The 11,938-nt window shown below is 43.8% G+C and overlaps 2 protein-coding genes across 3 annotated transcripts in view; one reads left to right on the top strand and one right to left on the bottom strand.

The window, feature by feature from the left end:
* Positions 1-2,576: 2,576 nt before the first annotated feature.
* LOC142496706 (TAR DNA-binding protein 43-like) lies at positions 2,577-10,545 on the bottom strand. 2 transcript variants are annotated; one of them, XM_075603495.1, is made up of 6 exons: positions 10,387-10,545; positions 9,093-9,342; positions 7,194-7,357; positions 6,862-7,002; positions 5,831-6,001; positions 2,577-4,333 (listed from the first exon to the last, which is right to left on the bottom strand). In XM_075603495.1, the coding sequence occupies exons 2-6, from the start codon at positions 9,331-9,333 to the stop codon at positions 3,797-3,799; spliced, it is 1,254 nt and encodes a 417-aa protein (XP_075459610.1). In that variant the 5' UTR covers positions 9,334-9,342; positions 10,387-10,545; the 3' UTR covers positions 2,577-3,796. The 2 variants fall into 2 exon arrangements, with proteins under 2 accessions (XP_075459610.1, XP_075459611.1); XM_075603496.1 differs by having other exon boundaries at positions 10,405-10,540.
* LOC142498018 (mannan-binding lectin serine protease 2-like) overlaps positions 9,929-11,938 on the top strand; it is a gene marked incomplete at its 5' end in the record, with an annotated part of 16,608 nt that continues 14,598 nt past the window's right edge. The window contains one exon of the mRNA XM_075606526.1: positions 9,929-10,061. Within this exon, the coding sequence (XP_075462641.1) occupies positions 9,929-10,061 (133 nt within the window). The remainder of the gene's footprint in view (positions 10,062-11,938) is intronic.

An 11,938-nucleotide genomic window follows, 5' to 3' on the forward strand; every position in this document is an offset into this window, starting at 1 on the left:
TCCGACTCACATTACTTCTCCAAGCTGCTCGTCTTTTCCTGTCCAGCGCCCTAAGAGTGGGAAAAAGGTCTCCCGGGGGGTGATTAAATCTATCCGAGTACAGGAGAAGATTCCTACATATATGGAGTAGAGAATAAATTTACAGCTCCGGTACAGAAAGCGCACACGACTCGACCAAACAGGGCAAGCTGTAATCACCTTGGATCAGAGAACGATACCATCAGACCAACTGGACAGTTTGGCTTCTTTGGCAATTCCCGACGGTCTATTATACCTCAATGTTTTAAATGCATAGATTTGCTGTATGTGCATATTACCTTCTAGTCACTATATATTTTGTTTGGTAAGGCACTATCAGAGCTTGCGTTGGGTCTTTTTCTATTCAGTTCCTGGGTTAAGTTAATGCCTAATATGACGATCTTTTTGCCATTGGAACTCAAAATTAATAGACATTAGTTTAATCATGTGCTGTGGTATGTGAAATCACAGTTCCTCCAACTTGCTATTGTTTAGCTGGAGTCCCAAAACTGGATATTATCCCAGAGACATGGGGAAGGGATGGGAGTGTCAAAGCATGCTTATTTTGTGTATAACAGTTCCAGGCTCCTGAGATGCACCAGTGACTAGAGGCTCAATAGTAGAGCAAACAGCACAGGTAACAGAAGGCAGCCATACATTTTCCCATTATATATTAATTGGATCTGAAATTAATCACCAGTCAGGGAGCTATAGAGACCTCAAAACATTGTCAAGAACCTATGCACTAATCCATAATAAAGACACAACAAATCAACCATTGAATGCATCTCATGTAAGGGCCAGCAGTGTTTTGTGACGTTTGCCTTGTGTATTAAATGTAGTATACATCAGCTGTTCAAGTCCTGCCATGAGGAATAAAGCCCACCTGGTCTAGATGGCCAAGACTGGGGCGATATTTAATCTGTTGGCTCAAACCCTGGAGCATTATGTTAACATTCACATTTGATATATCAGTCTAGTTTGAGCTACGTGTAAGGTCTTTGCCTCCTTTTGACATAAGCATGATGTGAGCCTGTGAGACTTTGTCCTTCAGTAGTAGTTGTGTACATCTATTTATAAAAAAAAATATTTTAAACAGACCAGGGAAATAACTTTTCTAATATAACAATTATATCCATTCAGACAGGGGCCGTGGCATGTGTATATTACAATTGCAGCACTTGAGACCAATTTCCAATTATTAATAGAAGTTGGCAGAATGGGTCTGCTAAGTCTCATCAGGCATTAACTTCCTCTTCCCTCCTCCCCCACTTTGAAATGTAGATGAAAGCATTCTTTCCAGCAGATGCAAAGTATTGGTACTCTGGCAAGGAATAATGGGAATGACTGGTGGTCATGGTCTGTACAGACGTAACTGCCCCAAACCTAAGAAAATAATCGCCACAGAAATACTTTCCAAAGCATTTTTTTTTTTAAAATATATATTGTAGCTGTATCCTGTTCAGCACTTAGCAGCTGTATGTCACTATTATGTTAAGTTACTGACATTTAATTTGTACATGCCAATTGGAGAAAAACAGAACATTCAGCATTAAATGTTGAATGGTATAAAAAAAAAAACAAAAAGGATCAGGTGTGTCAAGTGATTAGACCAGTAGAGGTGTAGTGAAATATAGTTACTCTTTTATAGTGATAAGACTATATTAAATGCAGTAGACAAGTAGTACAATATTAACCAATACTGTTACTTAATACAGTACATACAGTGCCACAAAAAAAATCCTTGACTTTTAAATAATGTGCCAAAAAAATAAAAAGCAAACTGGCTTTTATGGGGTTAGTCTGAAGAATGAACATCCTTCAGCTCATCTAAGGTGGCTTCACAACCCAAGCAGATATTTCTCCCCCCGGTACATTTTGTATAGTCCAGGTGCAGATATATTAAGTTAGATAACGATACAGCAGCTTTGCAGTTTACTTTCATATTTCTGTTGGCATTGGATGTAAAGAAAACCTGCAGCCAATTGTGGTACAGCTTGCTCCTCTGCCGCCAAGAAAAGGAGACTTGGGCTGCGTCCAGATAGGCAGTGATCGCTCAGCGTCCGCACGGTCTAAAGGCAGTAATCGCGTCTATATGGCGTGCGGGCGCACGAGAAGTCGGTCAAAACGGATTGTGTTAGGGCAGTCACATGAGCCGTTTGCCCAATGAGGGTAAACCAGCTCTGTGATGTCACTGGCCTGCCCATAGACATGCCACGCATACTAAGGCCAGGGAAAGCACCTGCTTTCCCCTTAGCCTCCGCACAGCTGCAGTGTTTATGGACAAAGCCTTAGACAGACCAGGTTTCTGAGGCAACCATTATGCAATTAAGGTGCATGCACCTGTGATAATTCCCAAAATGTGGTTCAGGGGAGAGATGAGAACCACTGCCCAAGTGTATTGTAGTGCTGTAGCCTGATCTCAGACACGGATATTTTTATTTCAAAATATTAGAAAATGGCTTATATTTTGACATTACAGTCTGAGATGCTAATTAACAAGTTTAAAAAAAACAGTGCAGTTAGAAACAAACTTAGCCAGGAACCGTTACCCAGAGTCTTTTTTAATGGTTTTATTTAAGAATATCCTACATTGATAAGTCTTGTAAAAAGCATCCAAACACAGAACACATGACTGAAGCAAACAGCATTCTTGATACTTACAGACCCAAAACATCCCCATCACTCCTGGGAAGCACCAAGGAGAGTTTCAAACCACTCCAGAGCGTTCTCACCACCCACCCCCATCAGCATCATATGCAGTTCACATTGACACACGTTTCATTAAAAAAAATGCACACATCATACAGCATTCACAGCAGTAAACATTTCAAAGGAGGGAGAACAAAAAAAAAAGCAAACTGGTTTCAAACAATATAATTGCTAGAGGAAAAGCCTCAAAGTCTTGCAAATGAACTGAAGTCCTTTGAATGCAAGAAACATTCGTACGTTACTTGCTGCCACTGCTCTCTGCACACTCTCACCAATGCCACTGGATTGAGAGACACATCTCGCCAACTTTAAGATTCCATAATGCACCACCAGGTCTCTGCACGCGCTCTTGTTCTCGCTCATACCCAAGCCTCTCATTCCTTGGTACCACCAATCCCACAGTTCAAACAGCCTTCTGGTTCCACCTCACAACCGTGCGTTCAAAGCGCTGGTACGACTTCCATGAAATAAGAGTAGTGGATAAAAATGGATCACCCACCGTCTTAAGACTCATCGTGTGCAGCATGAAGACTTCTTGATGGGAAAAGCATGTAGGCAAGAGTGATCCAGGGCAGGACATTTACAGCACTGCATACAAGTGCAGGTTCCAGAAAGGCACGGTGAGCAGCAGAGATCAGTTGAAGCAGTGAACACTTAATGAGGGAAGGAAGACTTCTTAAAACAAAACCTGTGGTGCCATTTACATCAAAAGAGATTGAGGCAAAAGAAAAAAAAAACATGGTTTGAGGGCTTAAGAAAAACAAATGGCAATGCTAGTTGATAACCAATGGTTCTCTTACATGCAGGATTCAGTGAATGGGAAAAAAGTACTGAACATTACAGAAGTAATACCCAACTGCCTCAACCTGCATTGCAAACAGTTAACTTTCAAAAATTGATAAAAGCCCCCATTGTCATTTCTTTTACAAAGAAAATACAGCTGAACATACTGCACACTGAGAAAACCATTGGGAAAGTTCTGTATAATGCATTTTACAATATACTTACCATAAAATTAGAAAAACGTTTATTTACCCATCATTCACCCAATAGATTCATTTAAGGTCTACATGCCCCAACCAGAGGATTTTGATTCCATGCTTGAACTAAAACCCCCATTGAACCCTCCTCCCCCAGTGCCAGACGCAGCATTCGGAGACCCCCAGCCTATTGCACCTGCATTTGAGCCATACGAGTTATTAGCTGAACTAAACCCTTGTTGTTGTGCCGGATCCCTTGGTTGAGATCCTTGGCTTGGAGTGCTCCCCTGAGGGCCAGATTGGTTCTGTTGACTAGCCAACATACCCATCATTCCCCAGCTGCTTTGTAATGCTGCCATCATTGCAGGGTTCATGCCAAATGCCCCAAAATTCATCCCAGCACCTCCTCCAGCACCACCTCCGCCCATGTTGGGACTCTGGCTATTACCAAGGCCACCACCACTACCCCTGCTATTGGGATAGCCCTGATTCCCAAACCCTGGGCTACCAAATCGTCCACCTCTTTCTAATTGTCTATTGTTATTGTGTTTTTGCTCTGCAGTGGATACATGTACGCTGACTCCTTTAATTATCAAATCCTCGCCACAAAGAGACTGAGCAACCTACAAGGAAAGAAAAGAGAAAATTAGTTACGCCACACACAAAAAAACAAAAACAAAAAAAACCACACACACCACACATTGTGTATTAAGTTAACCTGTGTTGCAAGAGTGGAGGGCACGGTCACGTCTTGCATCACTGATGTATATAATGTAGCACTGTAGTCATGCATAGCAGATTCAATTGAATAAACTTATAACAAATGGAAAATCCTGGTTTACTTTAGCATAACCATTTAAAAAGTCAGTGAGTGCATGAACTGCATAGTGCAAGCTCTGAAGCCACAAACTGGCACCAACTTTTAGCACCATTGCTGAGCACCAACCAACTAAAAAAAGTTGCAACGCAATAGAAAATGAAATAAGTGGTAAAATTCTGTTACAATATTAAGATCTTTTCGCTAAAGCTTTGTTATTGCCATGTTTTCAGATCATATTTTAACTAGGTATTAGCATATCAGCCCCATTTACTTAATGCATGAATGGCAGCATCCAAATTAAATCCCTAGTATTGATTTAACTTGAGTAAAGCTAGGTAATTTAAATGGTTGAGGCCATTTACCCAACACGCCTTATTTAACAGGACTGGTGTAGGAACTGAAGGGAGGGAATTGGCAGCTATAGTAGGGAGGTCAGCAGCCAGAGGGGCACTAGCACAAACAGGAAAGCTGGCAGGCTGAAGAATTAATCTCAGAACTCCGCTAGATCCCTGAAGGAAGAAATCCCTGTTGGCTAAAAGAGATGTTAGAGCCAGCTGCCATGTTAATAGACACTGTCCAAGCAGCAGTAACCATGACCAAGTTCACCCCCCTTATTGTTTTACCACAGGATGGTATCAGGGTGTTCCCCCATAGCACTTATGGCTACCCAATAGGCACCGCTATTGGCACACGAGATCTGAACACGTATTGTGGTTCCCTTGGAGGGGCAGACTAGGTAAGATTGCCACCTTCACTTTACCAAGTAAAATTGTAGTGGCCATGTCAAGTAAACATGCAATTTAAAGCAAAATCAAGTCCTTCCTGTTTAAATCTACAAAGATTAAATTTACTAATGACACCACACTGTCAAATCTTGGTTATCTACTTTTATCATAATCCAAACTTTAACACAAGTTAAAACAAAGCCCTCCCAAGCACTTATGGGCTCAGAGTATAAGCGTAGTGGAAAAGCTTAACCCTTTTATTCAGGGACATGAAGGTAATGTGCTTAATGTAAGGGAAGGGGGAAAAAAAAAAAAACCATAGCTTTGCTAGAAATAGATATACAGTAGGGCCCTGCTTCACAGGGGGTTAGTAGGTCACGCATGCGCAGAAGGAAGATCATGCATGCGCAGAAGGGAGGGGATGGCAGGTCTGCGCATGCGCTGAAAATCGCCTGTTCCCCGTTCCGGCGATTTTCGCTTTGCGACGGCCCTTAGAACAGAACCCACCTGTACAAACATGCAAGAATTAAAAAAACAAACTGCACACAAGCCCAATCACATTGAGTCACCCTTACCTGATCATCTGCAAATGTAACAAATGAAAATGCCCTGAAGGGCTTAGGAATGAAGACATCTACCACTTCGCCATATTGGGTAAAAAACTGCCGCAGCTCATCAGTAGTCATATCTTCTGTGCAACGTCCAACGAAGACCTTCCGGCTGCGCATGGGCTCATCAGGATTTTGCTATGATAAAAAAATTTTTTAAAAAAAGTTGGGATTCAGTACAGCTTGTTACTTCCTTCAAAGAAATGCCCAACAGTGAGCTCTAAGGCAATAGTAGCAAGGTAAAATCCCCAATAAAGTAGTGCTCTAATTACAAATCATTTTACATGCCTATAACCAACGGAGTTCAGCGGGTTACCCGCACCTGTCGGCGAAGGGTAGAAACACGCTGATCCTCTCCACTGATCCTAAAATAAATCGAGATGTAAAATGATTTAGAGCTCTACTGTATGCATGGATACAAGTTTTGTTCCCCTTTAAAAACAGACAATTTGATGGGTACTCCCTAAATCTGTCTGGGAAACCTAAGGCCCCGCTGCCTCAGACCACACTGCAGACAGCGCTATTTGCGGTCTGTAGGGAGCATTTTTGCAAGGGGGGGGGGGGGGCGGGGAGCCATGACAGGTGGCAAGCACAACAATAGAGCTCACAGCACTGCAGCAGCCCAAGGAGGGGGTTGTGTGTGTTGTAACTGCTGTTTGCAAGTTTGAAGTTTTCCCTCTTCCTGGTTTTAAAATTATGTCCTCCCATTGGCTATCACTAACTGGCTTGCTATTGGTTGATGGGAGCCAGTCTGTGATTGGCTCCCTTTCGCACCATGTGACGCATCGCCGCACGGGAACACCATCCTCGTGTATCCCGATGGCTGACACGTCACAGCCAGTAGTCAGCGGTGCAGTGAGGAGAGACTGACCGGCTGGGGAGACTACAAGGAAATGGTGAGTAGCGCTCACGCGGCCGCAGCCCTTACTCTTGGGGCAACCTCCTCTCACAGATTACAACATGGTACCTCACAACACAAGTTTACAGAGCATCAATACCCTGGAGTTTGGTAGTTTACAGTCACACCACCTCCCATCAATCATGTGACGCTGAGACATCACTTTGACTTGCGTCTCGTATTCAGTAAATCGAACAAAGCCAAATCCCTTTGAGTCTCCAGTTTTTGCATCTTTCTTAACCTGTGGAGACAAAATGCCTTACATTTAGGATACAATTATCAATTATTTAAATACCAAAACAAGACTTAAACCTGAAAGGTCCATGGACTTTGAATAGTAATGATTTCATTCAACTTGACACATTTAACAATGCTTACAGCAGGCAAAAGTGAATGAAAATATTGAAATAAATGTTTGCAAATACACAATACCTGAACCATGATAACTTCACCAAGTGTGGCGAAATAGTCTTTCAGGTCTTGCTCTGTGGTTTTCCATGGAAGTCCCAAAACAATCAGATCTGATGTTTTCGTTACAGCACGCTTTATTTTCACTGCAGAGGATGCATCAGTTTCATCCATCTTCCGCTTGTTATCTGGGTGAAACAAACAGATAATGCGCTCATTAGTGGTATATAAGGATTAAGTGATATTGTGATCAAAATAAATACAACCTTGGTATAGGGAGGTTTTGTGCTGTTCTTAGGGGATGGCTCAGCTATCCAGCTATTACAGAAAAAAGCGCAAAAAAAACCTCATAGTGTAGTATTAAAATAAATTTTATAAAGTAATTGGGTGATTATTGCACGTACATCAATAAAAGCATAAATCAGCATGACATGTTTTGGACATGTTACCACTCGCGGGAAGCAGCTATGTGTAGGCTGGTGTGTATCTGGATCGTCCTCTGGTCCTCGGTATACAGCTCAGCAAAGGGTTGCACGTCTCTTTGGCGATTCTCCCCGTATGTTGTTCACCAGTCTCCGGCAGGCCGCTTGGTGGGAAGTTTAAAACTCCTTTGGGGATCTCCCTGCAGCAGACGTCAGCTCCGACACGGTGTTCTCACAGGCAATTCCGGATTGTCCGCAGTAGCGTCTGATGTCATCAGACGGCGCCCGTCTGCACTCGCGTCTCTCCGCTCGCAGTGTTCAATAGAGTGGAAGTCCCATAAACCGTACTCCCTGAAGTATTCATTACGAAACGCGTAGGAGAGGGCGCGTTCCAATACCTTCCTTATCTGAACCCCATTGCGGCTTTATTTCACTGCATATTTCGTGCATACGGTTTATGGGACTTCCACTCTATTGAACACTGCGAGCGGAGAGACGCGAGTGCAGACGGGCGCCGTCTGATGACATCAGACGCTACTGCGGACAATCCGGAATTGCCTGTGAGAACACCGTGTCGGAGCTGACGGCTGCTGCAGGGAGATCCCCAAAGGAGTTTTAAACTTCCCACCAAGCGGCCTGCCGGAGACTGGTGAACATCATACGGGGAGAATCACCAAAGAGACGTGCAACCCTTTGCTGAGCTGTATACCGAGGACCAGAGGACGATCCAGATACACACCAGCCTACACATAACTGCTTCCCGCGAGTGGTAACATGTCCAAAACATGTCATGCTGATTTATGCTTTTATTGATGTACGTGCAATAATCACCCAATTACTTTATAAAATTTATTTTAATAATACACTATGAGGTTTTTTTGCGCTGTTTTCTTTTTTCTGTAATAGCTTGTTATCTGGGTAAGAGAAAGCGACGTTAACAAGTACTTCAGATGTCATCAGTCAATCTAATACTGTTTGGCAGATCAAACTGTTAAAAGTTGCAGTGCGCCACCCGCAGAAAGATTTCTGTAGCAAGTCCAATGTGATCCTTTAAAGCAGAATGCAATTTATTTTCTCATTTAAATTCAAACTTTGCTTAGGCGACTGAAGTCCAGTGATTTAACAGTACAATACCGTAGCAAACAAATCTTAACATTCAAGTAGTTTGCTAAAATATACCGTTTAGGCCGCAGTTAGTGACGCGAGGCTACGACATCACCACTGGCGTAAGTTGAACTTTAGGTTTGAGCGACGTCGCTGGCGACAAGGCCATTGACATCACGGGACGGGGGGGGGGGGGGTTTAAAGACAATCACGTGTGGTGACTTTACCAAAATCAAATTTCACCGGCTTACAAATTTTGTCGCTACGTCGCGCCTACAATAAGCGCATGGGACGAACTCAATGTATTTGTTTTGGCGTGGCGTTGACAGGCACTGTAAGCGCAGCCTTACACTACAAGCCAAGGATTCATATTAAGCCATTGCAAATGCACACTCACCTTTGGGGTAGTTAACAACGTACACAAGGTTTCCCCAGCCACTTTCTGGGGCATTGAGTATCCCTTCAACCAGGCGAACACCCCTCATACACTGATTCACTGGGTTTCTGTATCGCAGTCCACATGCACCAGGAAATTGGGCAGTGACTGTAGACAGCAGGACTGTCCCATCATCTTCCGAGGGGATTTCCATTGGCTCCTCATTCTCATCTTCCGCCACTCTGATATATTCCATCTCCATGGCTGCACACTGGAGGTAAGAGACAAACATAAGATGAAGCTTTTAAGGAGTAGGTCCGTTTAGAAACCACCCAAACTTGTGACAATTACCTCTTTATTGCCCCATGAAATTGCATAATACAGAAACATCTAAACTGGATCATGGAGTTGTATGTAAACATAGTAGCGCGACCTGTTTCTGCATGCATCGTTACCAATTAAAAAGCTTTATAACGACAGAAGTCCAAAAGCACCAGGGTCACTGAAGATGGGGACCATGAGATTGCTATGTGACTGCAACCACTCCCCTTAATATCCATTTACTCCAAATTTTGAAAAGTAGTGTTAAATCAATCCAATAATCAGTGTTAACCTGTGTATAGCGCTTCATAATGAGGACATCAAGTATTTTCCAAATCAGGAGATAAATTAACTATTTACAGGAACTCTGGCCCACTAGGCCTTATTCTTTGACAATATTGTAGTACACATACCATTCCCCCACTCCCCCCCCCATATCAGCTAGTTTGACCTTCCCTCAAAACAGGGCCCTCCGTGTTCAAGCCGCAGGAGCCGCCAACAGCCCAGGACGCAGGTTAACACGTGGCCACTGACGGTGCAAATATCACCAAGGCATCTTACTTACAACTGAAGTTGCCGGTAGGACCTGGCTTGCTGGCCGGTGTGAAGGACTGAACCTGGGGCGCAAGATTCAGCTGCAACGTTACCCCGGCTCCCTCCAAACATCAGGTAACTGGGACTGCGCCTAATGCTCAACTCAGCAGGCCAACCCCATCACCCCCACTGGGGTAATATGAGGGAGGGGTCAATAAAGGGGAGGCGGCGGCGGCGGCGGCAAATGCTTCGCTGATGAAGGCCCAACACGATGTTAATGAGGCCGCGATGTGCATTATTGTAACGAAATATCATACATCTGCTCCCAGATACAGATAATTACTATTGTAACTACCAGGGGGGAGGGCATACAACGCCTCCGTGCAGGCCGCAACCACGCGGTCTACAAATAGCGCCTTTAAAAAAAAATATATATATACACAAATACACCAACATGCACCTGATTGAAGAGGCCGACCTATGTAGAACTTTCCAAGCAGAGCTGAGCGGTTCCCGAAAAGCTTAAACACGATCTCAGACCCTCGACGCCACAAGCTCGCTGCTTTAGTGCTCCTTTCCTTTCTCTGCTCCGTCACAAAATGGCGGTCTGGCGCTCTCACCAACGGCTAATCAAGGCTGGGTCCCCTCCCACTTCCCGTCAACGGGGGGGGGGGGGGTGAGAGGCAGACGGAGGTGTAAGTCTTTTTTTATTCCGTTTCCCCAAGCTAATAGCCGTTCTGCGAAAATAGCATATTTATCACATGTAATGTTGAATGAATTAAAACATATACTTGTACATTTTCTACTTTCTGTGAGCGACCGTTATATTACTTTGCCCCCCCCCCCCTTTCAGGAATAAGATGGTAGCGTCCAGATCTGCGGTGTGTTGTGCGCAGGCGCAGAGAGAGCTCGTGTTTAGGCCTCAGCCTCCCACACACAGGCAACGTAGGCCGCAGCATGTTTATATTGATGTATACGCCATTTATACGGGAAACAGACCTGCAGTATTAAAGCGCAGTATTAAAGCGCAGTATTAAAGCATATACTTTCCATCAAAACAATAGGACTGATTGCGTTTATTTTACCACATTGTAATATTTCATATGGTGTGTAAGGCAGCTTATATGTTAATGCATTTAATGTCAATAGATTTCGTCTGCAACATGGGAGGAGAGCAGATTTATTTCATTCATACAGTATTTTACCAGGAAAAAAATTAATTGTAGAGCTACCTCTCGTTTTTAAGTGTGTGCTGAGAGCAATCTAGAAGTATAAAGTAACAAAAACAAAATAGTCGAGTATGGCTGCGGCCAGGGTGGCGCTAAGCGTGCAGGCGCTAATGCGCGGCGGCGCAAGCAAGCGGCAAATTCAAATTTTCTTGCTGTAAGTGCCGCGCATGCTCAGGCGCTTGCTCACGCTGGCCACACACATTGCTGCAATGTGTTTCATCGCGGCCAGCGTGAGCGCGCCCGCCCGCTCAGTGCCACCTTGGACAAGGCCTTAGGTGTGTGCGTTTATTGAATTTAAATATTTATATTTAATAAAACTTTGTTTTTATAATTCCACAAAATATGCTATTTATTAATTAGCGTTTGAAGAATCCAGATTTAAGATACGTGAGATGTATCAATTAAATTTTGGTGCAAAGTTAAAGAAGCGATCCCCACACTGAGCTTTGTTTATGCTTTTTTAACCCTTGTTTTTTGTACAGAGTGGAAACTGGGGGTTTTCTCCTGAGCTGAACCATGTTCTTTTCAGCTTCCGCATAATTATATAATGTACTAGCTGAGAGACCCGGCGTTGCCCGGGATGTAATGTTCCCGTTCCTCTCTCTCCTCCCCCCTCTCTCTGTTTGTCCCCCATTCACATCAATCCAGTCCCCCCCCTCCCTCCCTCCTTTACAGCTTCATGTAGCGTGTGTGCGTCAGTCACTGTGTGTTTGCTCGCGCGTCAGTGAGTCTGAGGCAGAGGCAGAAACACAAACACACACAGACTGACTGACGCACACACAG

This window comes from Ascaphus truei, chromosome 6, assembly GCF_040206685.1.
Source record: "Ascaphus truei isolate aAscTru1 chromosome 6, aAscTru1.hap1, whole genome shotgun sequence".
Classification (NCBI taxonomy): domain Eukaryota; kingdom Metazoa; phylum Chordata; class Amphibia; order Anura; family Ascaphidae; genus Ascaphus; species Ascaphus truei.